The sequence below is a fragment of the Crocodylus porosus genome, unplaced genomic scaffold, assembly GCF_001723895.1.
Source record: "Crocodylus porosus isolate Cpor-Errol unplaced genomic scaffold, CroPor_comp1, whole genome shotgun sequence".
NCBI lineage: Eukaryota > Metazoa > Chordata > Crocodylia > Crocodylidae > Crocodylus > Crocodylus porosus.
Genome location: NW_017728931.1, coordinates 23,167,763 through 23,189,616, shown reverse-complemented (window position 1 = coordinate 23,189,616; position 21,854 = coordinate 23,167,763). Strand labels below are relative to the sequence as shown.

At 44.2% G+C, this 21,854-nt stretch overlaps 1 protein-coding gene across 1 annotated transcript in view; it reads right to left on the bottom strand.

Annotated features, from left to right (window-relative positions):
• Positions 1–21,854, bottom strand: part of ITPR2 (inositol 1,4,5-trisphosphate receptor type 2) — a 361,003-nt gene that overhangs the window by 143,808 nt on the left and 195,341 nt on the right. The window contains exons 30-34 of the mRNA XM_019544387.1: positions 20,401–20,601; positions 15,967–16,218; positions 12,523–12,648; positions 4,834–4,962; positions 4,078–4,198 (exon numbers count right to left, since the gene is read on the bottom strand). Coding sequence (XP_019399932.1) covers positions 4,078–4,198; positions 4,834–4,962; positions 12,523–12,648; positions 15,967–16,218; positions 20,401–20,601 — 829 coding nt within the window. The remainder of the gene's footprint in view (positions 1–4,077; positions 4,199–4,833; positions 4,963–12,522; positions 12,649–15,966; positions 16,219–20,400; positions 20,602–21,854) is intronic.

Sequence of the window (21,854 nt, the reverse complement as noted above, 5' to 3'; positions counted from 1 at the left end):
TTCTTCCCGGACGTTGTCTGGTCCTTAACCTTCTCCGCCCTGTCTGGCGCCCCCTTGGGCTGAACCCGTAACCAGTACTCTACCTGGCGCCCCCTGGGCTTGGCTTGCCGCTGGCACCCCTGGGCCTGGTCTACAACCAGTGCCCGCTTTCTCTGGTGCCCCTGGGCTTGACCTGCCACTAGCGCCCTACCTAGCGCCCCCTGGGCTCAGCCCGCCACCAGCGCCCCTTTCTCTGGGCATCCTTGGGCCTAACCCACAATCCGCATTGGGTATTTAACTTTGATGGGCTCAGGTGACCTGAGCCTTACCTGTCCCCACTCCGAGTCCTACGAATAAGAACCATCCAATTGGGCTCAGGCGACCCAAGCCTTGCCTGGCCCCCTTCTGAATCCTGTCACTAATGGTAGTCCGTTTCTGTAAGTCCAGTTAGGCTCAGGCAGCCGGAGCCTTACCTGGCCCCTCTGGTTCCTTCGGCTCCCCTCTTGCTGCGGAAGCCCTCTGGAACCCCCTTCGGTCCGCACCCGTCCTGAGTACCTATCAAAAGTACCTGCCACCCGCCTTGGGGTGGCCTAGGGCCTGTCACCCCTCTCTGGGGCCTAAGCCGCGCTTCCCACGCTTCTCGCCCTCTCTAGGGCCTTTGCCGCGCTTCCTGCACTTCTCGCCCTCTCTAGAGCCTTTGCCGCGCCTCTCACGGCCATGCCGAGCATCTCTGCGGCACTCGTCACAATGTGCCCCTGCAGCACTACTCACTGTGCCCCCACTGGGCACCGGGAACCCCCAAGCTACTGGGGAGCCCCCGTGAGGCCTCCTCACACCCCTACAGCCTCACCCAGTCCTCCGGTGTAGTCATAACAAAACTGTGAGCCACACGGCTACAACACAAGCAAAAAGCCCACCGGCTTATAACACAAACCACACACAACGCTGGCTCTCACCAATACCTTTCTCAGGGCTCTCTCTCTCCCCTCGCATCATTGCAGCGGTCAAACTGCCACCGTAGGCTCTGCTGCTCAGGTCTTCACCGCAGAGCTCCTGCTCACGTAGTGGCCGGAGGGGAACTGCTCTCAGGCTCCAGCCTGAGCTGCTCATACAGGGCCTGGCCCTGCCCCCTTCTGGTCACATGACCTACTTGGTTGCCACAGCAATCAGCACCTGGGGCTGCCCTGCTGATTGACAGCAGCCCACCTTCTTTACTTAAGGCACAGTACACCTCAGTGTCCCTGTGACAGATGCACTGGGGGAAGCCCAGGGCATGGAACCCCACCACCACTGCCTGGGGGTTGTGCACGCAGAGCAGAGCATCCCCCAGCACGTCCTGGAAGGCACCACACAGCTCCAGGAAGGCCTCCCCAGTAGTGGCTTTGCCCACACCAAACAGGTGGCCAACATACCACAGGCTGGCAGGCGTGGCCAGCTTGAGCAGGACAAGGAACAGGAGGGTGTCTGCAGGGAGGGGCAGTTGCATGGTGGTGTCAGGCCAGAGCTGCCCCACAAGGTCCCAGAAGGTGGCCTACGTCATGCAGAGCTGTCCCAGAAGGTGGCCTAGGTCATGCAGAAGGCCTTCAACCACTGCTCTTCATCCCAGGCATGCTAGATGATGTGCCACCACCAGCCCTGGCTGGTCCAGTGAGCCCAGAGACAGTGAAGCTAGAGGCCCAGAAGGGCAACAATGGCCCAGTGATGGCATTCAGAAACTCCTCATCGGACATGAGCACAGCAGTGGTGACCCTGGGTCAGTGCACTGCAGCCAGGCAAACAATCGCTGCATGCAGGGGAGCCAGGAGGGCCTAGATGGCCGTGGGCCAGGCAGTGCTTGGTATGGTGAGCAGTGCAGTGGGCCAGCAAGACCAACATTGCAGCCAGCAGAAGTCCAGGGCACTAATCATCACTGCCAGGGGCACAGGCTGAAGCAGCCATGGTGCAGGGAAGCAGAGTGGGCAAGGAGAGAGCTGCCATATGCTGCCTCTGCACTGAGCATGCTGCTCCTGGGCAGGGAAGCAGCTGGCCAGAGAGCAGCGACCAGGGCTGGCTTTTGAAGAGGACTGCTGACTGCTGCCAGCTGCAGCCGGAGCCTAGAGCTTCCCTGGTGGCAGCAGAAGCCCATTGCAGGGCTACAGGAAGTTTGGTGCTAAGAGCTGCAAATCTGCTCCCTAGTCCCTACATGTGTAGACACCTGCCCAGGAGCATTTAACCTACCTAAATTTACACCCAAGTAAATTGAGTCCGGCTCAAATGCATGTGTAGATGCACCTGCTAAGTAGTATTTTACTTCACAATTAGGACATTTTCCATCAAAGTGACTCACTTTTAGAAGCATATCTATATTGAATAATCTTTCCTATGTCAAAGCAGAAGCCTCTAAAATTGTGATTTTGCAGACATTTAAACTTTGGAATGAACTTTTGCTGGTATTAGCTATATGACAATATGGTGTTTTTTAGGATTCAATCATGCCAAAGGGTTGTTTAAAGTCTGCTTTGATGTGAACATTATTAATTCCTTTGATAAATTCTCATATTTTCTGAAGTATTTACTTATTAGAGATTATAGAATTCAGTGAGGGCCAGACAGATAGAATGCTTATACTTCTCACTCCTGAGCACTTACTCATACAGAGCTGTCCCACTGGCTTCAAAGCAAATCAGAGTGGCATGGTCTGCTTTAATGAATTCCAGCTCAATGTATCCGGTAAGATACATAATCAGTTTAGGGGCAAGATTGTGATGGGCATTCTGTGCCCTGGCAGAATGGAAAGAATTCACCCTTATGTGTAAGAGTAAAAAAGCAAGCAAAGGCACTCATCTAGTCTTTGTCTAAAGCAGAATGGTGAAGAGTCAGCAGGGAAGTACTATGAGTAGGTCCATGTGGTACTCAATCGAATATTCACTAGCCAGAACCACTGAGCCAGCCCAGGATTCGGGCGAAAAATAAACAAATGTTTCCCAGAAGTAATGAAAAAGGTAGGCAGAAATTCTGGCACCCCAACCCACAATTCCTCTCTTGGGTGAATTGGGGAGCCAGGGTGCAACTACTGTGTACCAGCCCTTCCCTTACAGCTTGTCTCACATGACAAAATTTACTTCAAAAAACGGTAAGACATGTCTATGGTTTTACACAGTTTGAGATAATTTCTGTGTAAGGTTAAGTCATACTTTCATACAGGGGAACCTAGATTTTTCATACAGGGATGGTTTACAACCTGCTTAGTTTGCCATGGGTTGTCAAATTCAGAAAAGTCCCCTGAGCCAATTGATGATGTAATTTTTACTTCAAAGGGCACCATTCCTTCACTCAGCTGGAGCACTGCTATGAACCGATGCAGCTGACCAGAGAAGCAGCACCCTTAGAAATAAAGATACCTCATGTATCGTTTTGGGTGATGGGAGTGAGGGGGGAGGGAGGGAGGGAGACCAGGAGATAAGGACCCTGCATAGAATCCAAGTTCCACTGTTATAGAAAACATTGCTCTCTGCTAAGGGTCAAATTCTACCTTCACTTAACAGCTCTGAAGAGCCTCACTCTCCTAAACAGTCACCATGTTTAATGAGATTGGCTTGAAAAGGGTATACATGAGGAAAACAACTATCATCAAGAGACAGGAGATTTAAGATTAAACTACGTTAAAATTATGGCAAAATTTTCTCATGATGTGACATCCAGAAAAACAATTCTTCAACCCCAAGTAGCTTTGGGCACTTTTACACATGCTCTAGGGGCTAGGGAGGTGGCGCTTTAATTAGAGTGGTTCCGAGAGCAGCTCTGATTAAGGTGCTGCCGTGTCTCATGTACAAGTGTCCCTGTGCTTAAAAATAGTGGTGGGATCACTTGAATTAAGGCTTGTTTTAAGAGCTGTAGATAAAGTGCCTCCACTGCCATTTTTAAGTGCAGGGAGGCTAATACACAAGACGCAGAGGCTGCTGGAGCACAGCAACTGCCACATTTCAGCTGACTTGATTAATCAAGTCTTCTCCAACACACTGGAATTCCAACATGTAGGAGCAGTCTCCACACTCGTGTATAGGCGTCCTTTTACTTTAAACCTCAGCATAGAACAATTAAACAAAACTTGGCACCTACCCACTTCAGCCAAAGTTTTAATACATGACTCCACGGAGGCTTTCTGTGCTGGGTTTGGCCACGTACAGTTGTAAATTCTGAAAGCAGACTGCAGCAGTTGAATAAAAACTGGCTGATGTGTCTGAAAACAAAGGTAAACAATGAATGTTACATTTTAAAGGCTCTTCACAACTGCCCTAGGGTTTGATAGACCATAAACTACATGCATGGTTTTTAGGCCCTGTGTGCTTTAACTATAATTCAATTAAACTCTTATCACTCATCAGGACAAGCAAAAAAGAAAAAACAAAAAAGAAACTGGTTTGGTAATATCAAATCACGCAGTCCTTATGCAAGTAAAATTCTCACCAATGTCCAATGTGCAGTGTGGTGTTAGGACAGAAGGCAAGCAAGGATGGTACTTTCCAGACTAATTCAGAAAGACACACGAGCTCTCAGGAGACCTTTCCATCTTAGGCACTAATGTTTCTGTGTTAAAAGGATAAAATGAAGGCTTTGATCCCACCAAAGGATCACTCATGCAAAGTCTCACTGAAGACGCAAAAGTCAAGTGAAAAAGCTCTGTACAAATCTGTACGAGCCCTTTCATTGGATTAAGATCCTAAATTTGTGAATGGCAAATTTAGAGAGAGTTACACTGTTAATGTAAGATACAAGAAAGGGAACAAAAAGTAAAGGGAGAAATAAAATTTTAGCAGGCAGGAGACTCAGGAATGGTCTGAATTACATATTTTTAAGAGTCTCTCTCGTTCTTACCTGGAGGCTGGTGCTGTTATCTGAAAATGGAGAATTGAAGAAGCCGCTCACAATGTTCATTACTGGCTCAGTGACATACTTCTCCAGAAATGTGTCTGCATGTTTCCGATCTGTAGTTGTATTGCAAACCTGAAGAGATGAGCAAAAAACAGAACAAAACAAAACAACTACCCTTAGCTTTTGTTTACTTGAGACCATATGACATTTAACATTTCAATTGACATTTATCTATATAATGTATAGATAATTAACCCTATTTCCAAAATATGGATCTTCATACAAAATATATAAAATCAAGGTAACTACCTTGTGGTCAAATTGTACTGAGTTTAGCATTTATACACATGCTCTGGGAGCGAAGGGGGGCACTTTAATTAGCGGGGCTCAATAGCCACTCTAATTAAGGTGCCTGGAGCAACATGGGTATCAGTGTCCCCACACTGAAAAATGGCAGCGGGGGTGTTTTAACTAAAGCTTCTCAAACGAGCCTTATTTAAAGCACCCTACCTGACACTTTTCAGTGCAGGGAAACTGATACATGTGACACTGGACTCTTCTGAAGCATGGTAATTAATTTGCTCTGATGTGCTGTAATTATTGCACACTGGAGCACCCTCTGTTCCTTCACACTCCACATCTTATCCTGATCTGTACCTTTCCTGAAACAGCATTTTCAGTTTAGCTGCCTACTCTTTTCCCCCACCACAAAGCAAAAAGAGTTTGCTGGACTGAACTGGCTCATTCCCTCCTATCAACATACCGCATGCTGCCTTATATATTTAGACAGATGAAGAAGAAAATGAATCATTCCTCTCCCTAGCACGGGTGACTTTAGTAAGGGAAGGTAAAAATGTTGCAAGACTGAACAATGCCAAACTTTTCTCTGCATCCAATAGCTTTTGTTAGATGGGAGAGGTGGAGCTTATTCAGAAAAAGAGATTTAAAAAGAGGTGGGCCAGTGGGAAGTAAGCATAGTGAGTCCTGACACTGGAGGAAGCAAGATCTCTGTGACCTGTTCAGTCAGCAGAGGCCAGCAGCAGCCTCCATAGGTGTAAATTACAAAAAAAAAGACCCAGTAAGACACAAACAGCCTAAATTCTTAATATCACAGAGTTGTGAAGGACATAAGACAAACAAAAGGGAAGGAAGAAAAAGAATTGGGTAGAAAAGGAACACTGGAAGTGACTTAGATGTTTAAGATGAAGAACTCATTAGGTCCCTTATGGAGCTGTTGGAGAACACAGTAAGTTTGAACTTGAATACAGCATCCTTGAAGGAAACATTCTAATGCAACAGCATGGGGTTTCTTTCATCATATACATTTTTTAATGGTGAAAACTGAAAAGGTGTGGTGGGAAGGAAGGATCATTTGACTAATTTCATAATTCTTCCCAGGAACACACCTTTCAGAATGTTTTCATGGAATAAGCACAACACTTGTGAAGCAGGAAAACTTTACAAGAAACCCAGGCCTAGGAAAATGCACATGGCAATCCCCCCACACTTCAGTCTCAATCACCTCTAAACAAGGGGGGGAATCTTAATAGTATTTAGAAAGAAATAAAGAGGAAAATACTGCTTTCATTTACACTCATATACAGTCACTCCAGAGATGCTGCAGGGGTGAACGTGACAGCAGATTTACACATGTGTAGACAAACTCCATGATAACCACCAAGGTAGCAGGTGAGCTCTTGACATATACTCAAGAATACTCAAGAATCTAGGCCCCTTGTGAGGGAGGGAAGTATTATCACCCTATTTTATAGGTGGGGAACAAGGACAAAGAAGCTAGCACAGAGATCACAGAGAAAAGTCAAGATCACAGAGAGAAGTCCACAGAAAAGAGCATCCAGCTCTCCAAGCCAACATTTTCTCTACTTTCCACTTCAACAGCAACTCTTGGTCCTTGTCCTCTGGGAACTCTGGCGTAACCAAAAAGTATTTAAAGGAAGGTAACTGACAGCATCAGTGATCTTTTCTGGACTGAGCTGGGATATACAGATCTTCAGAACACAAAGACCTTTTGCAAGGGACAGCACCAGCCTCTTCCCAGTGCGGGGGCTGAGGTGGGCTAGCAGGAAATCGGGGGGGACTGCACTATACATCTTCTGGCCAAACAAACTTTTTTTAACTTAAAGAGAGGCGCCATGAGCTGCAGGCAGGAGTGGGATGGGCTTAGCTGCGTAGGACAAGGTGTGGGGGGCTTGTACAGGGGAAGTGTTGGGAGGGACAGCTACGGGGTGGGGAGGTGCTAAGCCAAGCTCCTCTAACTCAAACACCTTACAGATGGACACAACAACCTGTTGTTATAAGGTAGTTAAGAAAGAGTCCCCCTACCAAAAAAGGGAAAGGATTATGGGCATAGACAGAAGTGACAATGTTTGCCTGATCTGACCAAATGTTTCAAAACAGAGCATCTTCCATAATTTCTGCCTGCATTGCCTCCCAGCCTGTCGCTATTTTCAGAATGGGAAGAGGAAAACGGAGCAGAGGGAATTCAGTCTGGGATTTATTTTAGCCCCTGTTGGAGGCTAGGGGCGTGGGGGGGCTACAATTTACCCACTCCATCCTCCAGCTCTGGCTGAGAAAACCTAGACAAGTTCCCTCTGCTCCCTTTCCCCCCTCCCATTCTGAAAACAAGGACAGTCTGGGAAGGAGGAAGGGCCACTGGTAGGGGAAACTAGACAGATTGGGGTGAGCAATTATTTTGGGTGGAGGGCCGCTTAGCCAGTTTTGGCAGGCTGTTAAAGGCCGCATGGGTAGCCCTGCCCCTTGACAGGTGCTCCACCCCCTGATCACCATCTTGGGACCAATGTCCCAGGGCCAGCACCAGTGGGCCCAAAGCAGGACACAGGCTGGCAGGGGTCTGTGGAGCTGGGTTGGGCTGCACTAGCAGGGAGAGGGGGGAACTGGCCTGGCTCCACAGAGCCCCTGCCAGCCAGGACCCTGTACTTTTGCTGCCCTGCTCTAGACCAGTGTGGGCTCTGTGCTCCCACTGGCTCCCTGCCCACTCACTCCCAGTGCCCCCCAGCCCTGCGGTACAGGCAGGGGGCAGCACACAGTGCCAACCCCTGCTTACCAGCAGGGAAGAAGCTGGTGCTGAGCACAAGGAAAATTGGCCCCTCGCCCAACCCATGGCCAATGCTCCATGCTGCAGCCGCTCGCAGCCCATGCAGGGCCATCTGGAGCAGGCACAGGCAGCCCCACATGGGCTGCAAGTGGCTGCAGCACGGGGCACTGGGCACAGGGCAGGTGAGGGGCTGCTTCTCCCCTCTCCTGCACTCAGCACCAGCTTGTAACCCGGCCTCACCACCAGCCTGGGCCCCGCACTGGCTCCGGGTTCGCCTGTCGGGAACCCGACAGTGACAGCAGCTGCACGTAGCCCCAACGGGCAAGCCCGGAGCCAGCATGGGGCCCAGGCTGGCTGTGAGACCCAGTTAAAAGGTGGTGCTGAGTACAGGGGGGGCAGAATAGTGGCCCCTTGCCTGTCCCATGGCCAGTGCCCCATGCTGCAGCCACTTGCAGCCCACCTGGGGCTGCCTGTGCCTGTTCCACACAGCCCCACATGGGCTGGGAGCAGCTGCAGCAGGGAGGGCTGGCCATGGGGCAGGGATTGGCTGCTTTCCTCCATGCCGGGAAGGAGCCCGGGGAAAAGTTGAGCACAGGGGGTGGGGGGGAAGCAGCCCGTCCCATGGCCGGTGCTCCCTGCTGCAGCCACTTGCAACAATGACGGGCTGTCTGGAGTAGGCACAGGCTGCAAGTGGCTGCAGCACCGGCTGCAGGATGGGGAAGGGGCTGCTTCCCTGCACTCAGCTTTTCCCCAGGCCACATATTGCCAGACTCCTTCCCTGCCCTCCCCACCCCCGCCCTTACCTGCAGTTCCAGTGCAGGACAGCCATGTGGCCCCAGGCCAGAAGCCCCGGCTGGGGCTCCCAGCTGGGGGCAGGGGAAGGGAGGGGGCCTGCTGTTGTGGAAGCCACCAGGCTTCCTCTGGGTCCTACTGCTCTTGGTTCCTGTCATTTTTTTTACAGGAACTAAGGGCAGATAAATAATAATTTTCAAAATTTTTTAGGGGCCCCGCAGGCCGGATAGAATGGCCTTGCATGCTGCATTTGGCTCACGGGCCATATTTTGCCCACCCCTGAGATAGATTCCCCTCACCCGTGGAACTAACAGTGAACTGTTTAGTCCGGGGGATCATTTGCAACTCACACTGCTTCTTGCAAAGCATTCTCAGTTACATCGGGGAGCTGCACTTCTGTCTGTGCCCTCAGTAGACAGAAAAGCAACAGTTGCTATGCCATAAAACTGAGAAAATAAGCCCACTGGTGACATTTCTCCAACAACACTTGTGGAGGTAAATAAAGATTCAGTTATGAATCAAAACTTTTTGAAAAGTTCACAGAACTAAAAACCTCTTGATGTTCTTCTGCCTTGAATTAATCTGCATGCTGATTTCTGCTGGAACCAGTAGCTCTGAGGCTTCATGTTTGCAATACCAGCAGGAAAACAGGACTGTACAGTGCTAGCGTGGTGAATTAAAAAACTTACAAAACTAAACTGCAAATTGCTCTTAAGATTTATTCCTCACCTGTCTGAAAAGCAGAAAATCATGTTGGGGGCAAGGGGCATGGAACTCTACCCTCTCCCAATATGTCTAAAAAACCCACTGCTCTGTAACATAATGATGGCCCTTCCTTCCCTGCTTTTATCCCTTCACCCTTTGGGAAAGACAAAGATGTTTCCCAACAGAAGGAAAAACCTGAAATGCATGAAATGAAGCTGAGGATTAAGGAAGTGGTGTTTAAAAAACCCTTAAGAGGCTTTGGGACCCAAATTCACATGAATAATGCTTTAGAGATTCAGCAAAGAAAGCCAGCAGTGACTTTGCAGCTGTCAGATTCCAGCTCCTTCTTTAATCCTTTTCAGAATGCAATTGATGGTTTACAGAATGGGCCACATGCAGATGAGGGAAGCATCTTGCTAAACTGCACCCACCGCACCTGGTACACAATCCTCCCCCCTCAGGTGAAAAGAAAAGGAGGTTGATAGAAGTCATTAATATAAAAATGAGGCAAACCAATCTGTCTTTTTTTTATTAAGGGCAGATGCATTTGGCAACCAGTGTCACCAACAGCCTTCCTAGCACCTACATTGTGACGTACTTCAGTGATGAGGATGTGTTGCACTTTAGGACTAAGTATCTCTTTAGTGGATCCTGAAACTAATAAAACTGGTAACTATCTCAAAATCCAGCCTGAGGATAACTCTGTCCATCTTCTACCTTAGCACTCTCTAGTAACAGACACAAAGCTCCCAGACTCACCACTGATAGCCATTCCATAGCAGCTAAAAGAAAAGCATTTTCCCCCCAGTAGCAGCTCTTTTAGCTCACTGGAACACAGAGGATCAAAGAGATCTTTTTCTAAATGCTTAGAAAGTTATTGTAACATCCATTCATGAAGCTAAAAGCATCCTATCAATTCTCATAGCGCCATAAAGCTGATGTATTTACAACGTGTGAACTCAGAATTGCCACCACCCAAAAAAAAACAACCCAGACCTGAACAAATACACTCAATAATCTAGCAGATCTGGCTACCCAGAGGGCTCGGCTAAAGAGTAGAACAGAAGAGAGCTCTTCTGATGTGTTCTTTTAGCTGAGGGGAAAAAGAAAAGTTGCTGCTAACTGGGCCATGAAAGGAACTAATTAGACAACTAGCTACCCAGAGGGCTTTGCAGGACAGCAAAATAAAAGTGCACTTCTGCCATTCTTATTCAGAAAAAGCAGCACATAAAAAAACAGTTGGTAAGCCAGGCATCCTACTGCATTAATAATACACTCACTATTCACCTCCACAGACCTGGAGTCTAACTTTCTCTTATTAGAAGGCAAGGGAAAAATGAGCTTGGTCACAAGCATCAAGATACCTCTCTAGCATTTGGCATCATTCAACCTGATCAGTGGTCTGTTCCACTAAAGCATCTCTGGATCAGTGAAGCAAAACTGCATAAGGAACAGTGCCTTTCTGTGCATGTCTCAGCTACACAAGGGCAATGAACATGGCCCTATTACAGAACTAATGCAAAGGGAGGTTTGTAGGTGCTGCGATTAGAGGGTCATTACTGTGCCATGTCAAACAAGGGCAACCCTTCTATGAGAAAGGGATTAAACAAGAAAAAATGCTGCGGGCCATAAAACTGTGAAGTTAAAACCAAGAATCCCCACTCCAACTAGGTTTCTGATCTTTTTCTCTAGTGAGCCTGAATTGCCCAGAAGGGCCTCCACTGCAGGAAACAGCTACAGAAGCAAAACAGCAGTAGCATAGGGTTTGAAGAGGTCTCATTACTGATGAAAATGGCTTTCACCAAAAGAGAGAAGAGCACAGACATTCTTGAATTAGCCTGCCCCCTGAAACAAGGGGGGGGGAGAAGCATTTCTAGTTTTCTATTTCACAACGAAATGAACAGGACCAGCACCTACAGAACTGTATAGATATCTGAACTTACTTTTCTTTGGGCTATAAAACATCAAACTAAAGGAGTGTGCTATTTTCTTCTGATATGTTTCCAAGAAAGTATTTTATGATACACTACCACTTTGTTGTAAATGCCCACAGCAGAATTTAATTGAGGTCCTTTCCCTTTCTTTCTTTCTCTTTTTTAATTTAAACAAAAGTAAAAATGCAATGAGTGAGAACTTAGTGCTCATAAAAATTAAGGAAATACGTATGGGACAAAGCCAAGAATCCAGTACAAAGATACATTTCAACAGTGTAACAACTCCCACTTCCAAACCATTGCTCAGGATCAAAAACCGAATCCAGCACCTTCAATATTAAAAACCTGCTCGTCTGTCACTTGAATTAAACTGTATTAGCTAGAATTAGTAGGAGACTGTTATTCCTTTGTGAAAGACTTTCAGAAAAGGGATGCTCAACATAACTATAACCACTAGGTAGCATAAAATTCTCTCTTGTCTCTGTTAGGGCATTGTAATCTTCCCAAATCTGCAAAACACCGCTAATATTCTATCTTCCTAATCTCTCATGAGCAGAGGACATCAGTCATGACAATCTAGGATATAGTTAAAAGTCATTCCAAGTGACACCAAGAAATTCATTTGGGCAAGGCACAAGGAAGCAAATGTCCAGCAATGACATCACATAGCCTGATCACGCAGACTCTTTAATGATGAAAAAATTATGAACCTAAAGAGTACAGTGTTATGGATAGCTGCTGTATCAAAATCTGAATGTGAGAGAGGTTAGGAATGATGGCGGTAGAATGAGTCAGCCAATAAGAACCAAGATGGTAAGGAAAAAGTAACATTAGAAATAGATATAATCTCTTGACCTATGAGCCACACTGTGAGGAAGGAGTGCAGACATATAGTAATTATTAATTGAATTTTGCAGAGATGAACAGTTTCACAAACACACAATATATCCAAATGATATATTTTTCTTACAAGAAGGATGATGGTGCTAGAAATATGTAGGTTAAAGTATAAGGCAAATGTGACAGAAATTATGAACTATTAAATAAGACTTAATTTGTTTCATTCTCTCTTGCATCTGAAAAAAAATGGTTAATAAAACATATGACGTTCAAGCAGAGAAGTTATTGCCAGTTCAGCTGTCATAAATGTGCGTACTGTAATATTTAATGCCTCATAAAACTTACCCTTGCCATATCAACAAGAAAGTTCTCAAATAATTTCCAAATGTGGTTACTGGCATAAATTTCCTTCATTTCCACCTCAGTGTCCACGTAACAGTGATTAACAAAGTTCACATATGCAATTTTCACCTGCAACAGCAGCAAGTATAAAAACAGCGTAAAAATGGAATAAAGAAAGTGGTCTTACATCCACAAAAGGCACTGAGCAAGCACAATGATTCTACCAATATTAAGAAACAGTAACAGCAATAACAGTATTTGTGTTTTAGCCTCCGAACACTACAACAGAAGAGGGAGCTTTTTCTCTAGTTCTAGGGCAATTTTGAAAGAAATAACCCTCCGGTACAAAATGCAAGAGACCTGTTAATGTCCTGAATAAATGTCTACGTGGAAAGGATTGAGATGTGCGAGCAGATTATTTCCCTATATAGTAGCATTTTAAAAACCACTAAAAAAAAAATTAATATTACAAAGGTCAGGGACTTAAAAATTAGCCAATGCGAGAATTAAGGTTGCCTGAGCAACTGTAATTCAACTCCCTTGTGCATATGCATTATGGCAGCCCTGCCAAATATCACATATGAAGTCTGTAGCAGTTAGAACTACTACCCAGTTCTCCAGAGTCCTAGATCAATACCTGAAAACAAAAGGCAGAATAGTGTCTGAAACAAATCCCTACACAAAATGGTAGCACTAAGCTAGCACATGAAGACCTAGAGTGCCCTTAGCTCATAGCCCTTCAGTGCTATGGATTGCAATAGGAATGGCCAAAGCATTTCCCTAATTCTGGGTGATGGATAAAGCAAGAGGCAAATGGGAAGGGTTCTTCACATTAGAGCAGCTAATAGCTGTAATTTCTATTAGTCCCATTTTGTACTGTATCTGTTATGAGAGACATTGCAGGCATAAGGCCCCATACTCTATTCTGCCACAAGTGGCTTTGTTCAACCTCACTGTTACTCCATTTTGTGATTTGGGGGGGAAAGGAAATGGTATTTGCCCGGTTGCTAAGGCTTAATAAAAGGGGTGTAAAATACACAAGAATAAAAATATAACTTGGTAAAAGACTTAAGACTGGAAGTCAGGATCTCTTCCTGACACTCAGTACAATTTCCCTAGGCCCAAGGGAAGATGCCAGCTGCTGCTACTCCTGTTTCATAATCCTCCTAAGTGGAACTCCGCTCTGCATCTTGGACATTCTCAGAGCAGTTGACATATCAAGGATCTATGCCATAATGAAGCATGCACAGTGAAGATGTAATGTTACTGCCAAAGTCCCTGAAAAAAATTGAACACATACTTGCAAATCATGATTTTTCTGAAGTTTAGGATGTTAAAATAGGAACAGAAAAAATATATACACTTCTCTGACCATATGGCAACTGTCTGCCACATTCAAGCTCCTGGTCCAAACTCTGGTTAGAATTTTCAAAGAAATGACTGGAAAAAAGTAACATTGGAAAAACTACCTCTTTTCTTTCAGACCTTTGGGCCACTTTTGCCAAAGCCTTCTAAATATTGCAGCCTGAGGTAGAGAAAAAGGTTGGAAAAATGTATTCTCTTTGACAAGTTTTGTCAAACATAAAACCAACTGAAAACATGGGGCATTAATGGAAAATACCAGACTTTCTTAATGACTGTGAGCTCCTCCTATAAAGACAAGTAGGAATTAAAATTTTAGGGAGATTAACCAAAATAACCTAGAACTTCAGCTTCTATGAAAGCTTCAGAAAAGGACGCTTTACACAACCATTTAGCAGAAGATAAAGGCTGCTTTTTGCCACCTTCCTTGCTTTCTCATTCTAGCTATTTTTTTTCTGGGGCCTCCTCAGATAGTCACTGGCAGCATGCATTGCATGTAGGTAATTACTATTATTAGGTGTGTGTGAAGCGAGCTGTGTTCAATTTGGATTCCGATTCAGCCCAATTTGGGGGACAGTGATTCGATTTGCTGATTCAAATCGCTGTCCTGATTTAATCTGAATGAATCCAAATCTGAAGATTCAATTCTGATCCGGAGAATCAGCAATTCGGCCATATGCACAGCTTTATATGTCTTTTCTACATACCTCGAGGTACCAGGCATGGCTTGTGAATGCTGAGATGAGCGCAGGGGGTGGGGCCCGCATGCTCAGTGACAGACCTGAAAATGGACCAGATGTACTTCTGGTTCACTTCTGGGTCCACCACCGAGCACGCGGGGGATCCCACCATGCTCCCATGGGATGCTCCATCCATCCCACCATGTCAGTGTTCATAAGCCATGCCTCATACCTCAAAGTATGTAGAAAAAACATATAAAGCTGTGTCTACAGTCAAATTGTCAAATCTCTCCAAAACAAATCAGAGGCTTACAATTCGATTCGGAGAGATTAATGGGTCTCCTGATTCAATTCTGATTCAGAGATTTGGCCACCAAATTAGGCCAAATCTCCTCTGAATCGAATCAGCAACCAAAACTTCTCACAGACCTAGTAATTATTAACTGAATTTTGTGGAGATGCAAAGTTTCTCATATCCACAATATATCCAAATCCAAATGATATATTTTTCTTACAAGAAGGATGATGGTGCTTAGAAATATGCAGGTTAAATTATAAGGGAAATGTGATAGAAGCTCAGCTGGCTGAGAAGAGCCCTGCCCCCATGGCCCAGAAAAAAAATGGGTCCTGCCTGGCCACTGCTGCTGCTCAGCAGGGGCAGGTGAGTCTGGATCAAGTGCAAGGCAGACCAGGGTTGGGGTTGTTCACATGGGTTCCAGCTGGTCTTCTCTGGCCGGGACAAGTCTGGAGCGGGCACAGGGTGGGCCAGGGTTGGGGCTGGGGCTGTGTACTGTTGGTGGTAGCTTTGAGGAACCACAGGGTGCGTGGGCTCCAGGCTGTTGGGTGGGTGGTGCTGACCGTTGTTTAACTCTATGATTAAAATTGTAATTGATTACAACTATTTTTTTAATCTCGCAATTAATTCCGATTAAGTTCTTTAATGTCAGCCCTAGTTTAAACCGGTTTCTGATCACTTAAACTGGTTTGTATGTAACTTCTGTCTCTAGCCCCCTTAACTACAACAGGGGGAAAATTTCAAAGCCTATTTTTCTAGCCTATCCATGCAATGGTGATATATTTAACAAGGCAAATTCAGTCACCAAGAGCAGCAGAAGAACCTACCAGCCACAGTCAGAGACTACATCCTGCCTGTTCTAGGTGGGGCAAAAGAAAAAGAGCTTAGGGTCTTAACAACAGAGAGACAGAGCTTACCACTAAACAGCTCGCTTTCAGAAAGGTTCTCATTTATTTTCTCATTGATGCAGCTTAACATACAGCCTAGCTGAACCAGTGAGACTGTTTTCTGGGCACATATTCAAACAATTGGTTTTCAGAAGCTGTGTAAATGTGTTGTTATTTCAAGAGGCAAGGATTTTCAGTGGTGTCACTGAATACTCAGGCTTACCTCTGGTATGCAGTCATCGTGGGTCACCACTCTCACTATATCATCCAATGGCAGGAGTGAATTACACTTGATCTCTGTATAAACATTCTTCCCTTCTGTACATGCTGCTAGCAACTCCACTAGTGTGATGTGGTAAGCCAAAGGTCCACTCTCATCTGCTCGGTCTCGTTCTGAGCACATCATTTGAAGGAGAACTGGAAATGATGCTCTATCATTGTAAAATATCAACACATCTTCACCTCCATTTATCAGCTGAAATGATAATATAGAAGTTTCCCCAGTTGTTCAAGTGCTCCACACTGGATACAAATGATTTGTTCTCTCTTGCAATATGCAAAATTACTCTTTGGCAATACAGACAGCCTTAGAAGAATAGAATTTGACTAATGAAATGCACACGTAAAGTGGAGATTTAGGGCCAGATTCTGATCTTAGTTGCATTGATGCAAAACTGGAATAACTCCACCAAAGTCAAAGTCAGCTGATGCAGAAGGATTTCAACAAACTCAGTCCAGATGTCTGTCAATCTGTCTGTTAAATACGGATACAGGCCTCAGCACTTCTATTATTTAAGCACCTACTAAACAGTACCTAGTCTAATCTCTCAATACACATGAGATAAGGGCACGTTGTTATCTATGGTTTACAGAAAAGGAACTGAGGAACAAATTAAATGTTATGTCAGAACTCACACAGGAAATCTATGGATGTAAACCAGCAACAAGAATTTAAACCAGGACTTCTGAGTCTTCATACACTGCCTGAAAGATAAACTGTCCTTCCCTTACCTCCATAACACAGATTGAAATTAGTGCACCCGCATTGTTATTGCAATGGCAGTGACTCCTTTTAAATGGAAGTACGTGGTGCAGCAATAAATAGCCGATGGTGGAACAACACAAGGAAATATTTCATCCTTGGGCTCAGATGTGCCATTTGGATACATCCCAGAGTTAGAAATAGCATGGTGCAGCAAGGTTTGAATGGAGGGAATAGAGCAGTATACCAATCACAGATGTATATTTCTCTGAAGACCAGTGTAGAGTGCCCAGAGTCCTGCATTCTCTCTGTCCCCTTTGGGTATAGTGTATTCCTAGAAGAGTTGGAAAGGAATAGCCCCCAGGCAGCTCTGGTAGTACTGAATAACTTGCTTGGCAGCATTTGTAGGAATAGGCCCATATCTGTTCTGAGCAAATGTTCAGAAGGGCATGGATGAAATCATAATCTCACTAAATCCAATGGCAGTGACTGCCTGATAGATATGCTTAAACTTTCACTTGACAATGTTTGGGGTCATAGAGAGGATGAAAGTTATGCAAATGCAGAAAACTTCTGAAAAACACCCATCTCACCCATTGTCCCAAATTTTTCCAATACTGAAAAATTACAAGCTTTCTGACTGCTCTGATTTTTGGGGATTTTTTTTTCCATTTCTCACTTTTTTTCCTTTTTATAAATAGATACAATAGAGTGAATGGTATCTAGGATTCCTGCCCCCCCCCCATGAGTTAACTTTCCTTTTATACTTATTCCTCTTTTTACTCCACTTTTCAAAATTCCTTCAATTTCTGGAATATTTGCAGCAATAAAAGAAGAAATTATGAAAAAGTATAAGGAGGGGAAATAACAACATCAATCTTATTTTATTGCACTCCACGGCACAAAGGAAAGATAAAAGGGGAAACAATTATTTAAAATCTGAAATTCTGAATATTCAAATTACTAAAAATATTATTTTTCTTTTTTTTTTTTTAAATGTTCTGTGTAAAACCTTGGGAAATGGAACCAACTTTTAAAATTTTCCATGAAACTGTTTTTCTATAGTTCAGCCTTGTGTAGTACCTAGTCCTTACATAGGGAATACAAAAGGAAGGAAGAATACTCTTCATACTATCCAAAAATGGCTTAGATATATACAATATAGGCACAATCTGGCCCCGAGTTATTTGCTGGTCAAAACAAAAAGCAATGTATCCCCTATGCTGCACACGCAGACTGCTCCACTGCTGAAGAATGAGGACTAAATCTTATGCAAACATAACATATTGAATGTATGAAACAAGAAGTTGGAAAGGCAACAGAATGCAAGATTAGTTGTGGGGACTGTGAGGAACCTCTACGTCTGAAAGTAAAAACAGCACATGCAAAATTCCAAGTTCTACATCAGTATTTACAGTGCAAGCAGAACAAACTGATTATCATTAAAAATAAATGAAAGAAAAAAAATCTGTTTTTCCAAGTTTTCCACAATTTCTCCACTGACATAAAGATCATTTGAATAGGAAAACTGAGTATCCAGAAAAATGTACCTGAAAATCCTCACCAAAGAAAAAGTACCCAACATAAATCAGATAAAATTCCCACTGATTTCAGTGAAAATAGTAACTAAGAAAAGGCAACAGATACATGAGTATGTCTAAACTAACCAGTTAAAATATGTTGAAAAAACATGGAGGTTAATGTCAGTTTTAAATTAATTACTGAGACTTTACAAGGCATTCTGGAACATCATAGAAAACAGTTGTTGCAATGAGCTGGATAAAGTCCTAGTTCTCCTTTTTAACACTAAGATAAAGCTGTATGTCCAGAACCTCCTGGCACTCTCCTAATATAAAACACTAAAAAGCCTAAAAAATAGCCAAAAACTGTAACTTCTAAAAAGTCAAATATTCTAACTTCTATCTTAGAGATAGGGAGACTGAGGAACTAGTTATGTCACTAGTGTTATATCACAAAGTGAATCAGTTGCATCAAAACTGTTAGATCCTGTGCTTCCTCTTTCCAGAATAATACCCATATTCGCTTGTTTAAATCATTACCCTATAACTAATAACTGCTTAACTGTAATTGTATAACTCTCTTACAGGTTACTCCTTAAGATGATTCCTTTTTTGGGTTTTTTTGTTTTGTTTTGTGTTTTTACACAAAAACTTTGCTTACTAATTCCTGAAGGACTTATGATCTAAATATCACAACTAAGTTCATTTCTACTTCCATCATGTATTCAGCTTGAAGATGTAATACAGCAATTTATCTCTGTGCTATTATAGATCATTAACAAAAATATATTTAAAATGAAAAAGCAAAAATTATGTTTGATTAGAAGCTAAAAACCTACAAGAAACTGAGAGTAAAATAAAAAAATCTGAGAGCACTAATGCACAAGAATTGCTTGAATTATGTAAATCAAAGTCTCGTAATTGATATAATATGTTAAACACCTCAGTCAAACTGAAAAGGTTGAAATGCAATTCATTAAAGGTTACCCATGTAGGAAGAAGTTTTATTTTCTTAATAACAATTTTTCCTCCTCCTTATTGTGAAGAGAATTTTGTATAAGTTTCAGACCTGTTTAACTCCTGACTTTAGTTCATCTCTGTTTTTGTCTTCAAGTTTCTTTTTCTAGAAGGAAAAAAAAGTGCTTCGCAAAGGAATGAAAATGGCACTTGGGCACTGATCCTACCAAAACCTACCTGCAGTGGTCAAAGTGGAGTCAAATGGGCGCTTTCTCATTAACTTCAGTGACAACAGGATTTGGCCCTAAAAGACTACACTGTGAAATTTACCATGCCAATTCTAAACTTACTTATTCTAGGACAGAGTGTCAAAGAAGTGGCCAATGAAGCCATATGATCTGGCCCATGGGTCTCTAAACTGACTCCACAACTGCACGTGGCACACGAGCTGGATGCAACAGCACAGGCACTGCAAGCAGTATGATGGGGGATCAGTTCAGGGTGTGCCTGGACATGGTGCCTACACTAAACTGGCTTTGTGCACTGCCTCCAGCCCTGCTCTGGGCCTCACTTGGCATGCAATGTGCGGGCTGAACCCAGTGCTGTCTGCACCAAAGGGAGTCGCTCTCAATCTGGCCCACGGACTGACCCAGAGACCTTCATCCACCCCCTGGGATCAGATAAGTTTAACACCCCTATTCTAAAATAATCCAATGGCTTCAATACAGATGCTCCAGAATTAATCTATGGAAGTGAGATCAGAATCTGATACCTGGGACTATAATAGGATCCCAAAAAGTGATTGTAATACAGTTTGGACCAAGCTGCACATAGGATTATTGTAATAAAGTGCCACAAGGTAGTAAATATGGCTGTGTGGATGGGGAGCTAAGATACAATGAAGCAGAATGAAGGCCTGAGTAAGAAAAACAGGCATTCCAGGGCTCTTACTTCAAAACAGAACTCTCTATGCCACCACCACAGCACTCAAGTTTTACAGCTAGTACTTATACAGATGGCCTTACCAAATTAGATGCAATTCAAAAATATGTATGCTAAAATATTCATTATTCATGATAACATTTCAAATTCTAAATCCATAATGCCAGCATGTCTTGTTGGCATTAAGAGTAGAGGAAGGCAACCTCAGAATATTAGTATATGTGCTAAGCAGATATAATATGAACAGTTAACATACCTCTGTCATTACCATATCCTGGCATTTCTTCACATATTTGCCATCTGCTTTTACAATCGTCTGCAGAAAACGCAGGTATTCCACGTGACGTCCATGTGTCTCTATACAGTGTACAAAGTGTTGCACTACTCTCTCACTAATTTCATTGCACAGATGGTAATTGTTCATGAAGATATGCCGCATGGTTTCAGCTTCAAGAAGCTAAACAGATTTAAATCAAATAGCCTGATAAGAACAGCAAATAAAATTTATATGATGTTATGAGAAAGAATACTGGAAGAGTCAAGAGCAATGGAAATCAGCAGGTCAGGGTGAAGGCTCATTTGTGGAGCACCGTGGGAAAAGCCAATTTGTACATGCTCTATGGCTAGGGACCTACCTAAATTGCAGTTTTGCGGATTTCATGGAAACCTTGAATCCAGTGTTGCCTATGAAATCCAGGGGGGAAAAAAACTTAATAAAAGTTTTTATTAAGTTTTCCGCACCCAGTTAGGCCTTGCAACCTGCCTGAGAAAGGAAAGCACCAGCTGCCAGAGCGGCATAAAGGGGGCAGCAGACAAAACGGTGGCAGGAGACAAGATAGTGGCTCCCTCCTCCCCCGTGGGGCCTCTCCACCAGTCAGCACTCAGGGTCTTTGCCAGACAAAGGGCAGCCAAAAGTCAAGATGATCGCTGCCCCCTCCACTCCCTCCCTCCCTGTGACCTCTCTACCAATCAGTAGATTGCAGGGCCAGGGTCTCTCTGCCAATCAGCACCAAGGAGTGGGCTTTTCATGAAATTGGCTCTTTGTGCTAGGACAAAGGCACAAAAATGGCATTGTCTCATCACAAATTAAGTGGTCCCTATCTATGGACAAACAGAAGCTTGAAGGCCTGATCCTCACTTACAGCTGCACTGCCTTATGCTACTTAAAAGTTCAAAGAGGTCTTGTAGCAGTCACATATTAAATTCTTCTTCTTCCACAGTCCCTCACAGTCAAGTATAATTGTCTTCCAGGATTGTCTTATCTGTGTGTTTGAAGATGGCTCATGTGACCTATCCATCAGCCATCATCGGATCAACACACTCTACTGAAGCTCAGATATGCATTTCCGTGTGGGGAAGACAATTATGTTTCATAGTTGGTAGGGTCAGAAGGGACCTGATCAGATCATCAAGTCCGACCCCCTGCCATGGCAGGAAAAAGTACTGGGGTCAAACGACCCCAGCAAGGTGTTCATCTAGCCTCCTCTTAAAGACCCCCAGGGTAGGAGCCAGCACTACTTTGCTTGGAAGTTGGGTCCATATCCTAGCCGCCCAGACAGTGGTATAGCGCCTCCTGATGTCTAGTCTGAATCTACTCTCTGCCAGCTTGCGACCATTATTTCTAGTCACTCCTGGTAGTGCTCGGGGGAACAGGGACTCCCCCCCAATGCCTGCTGGTCCCCTCTGACTAGTTTGTAACAGGCCACTAGA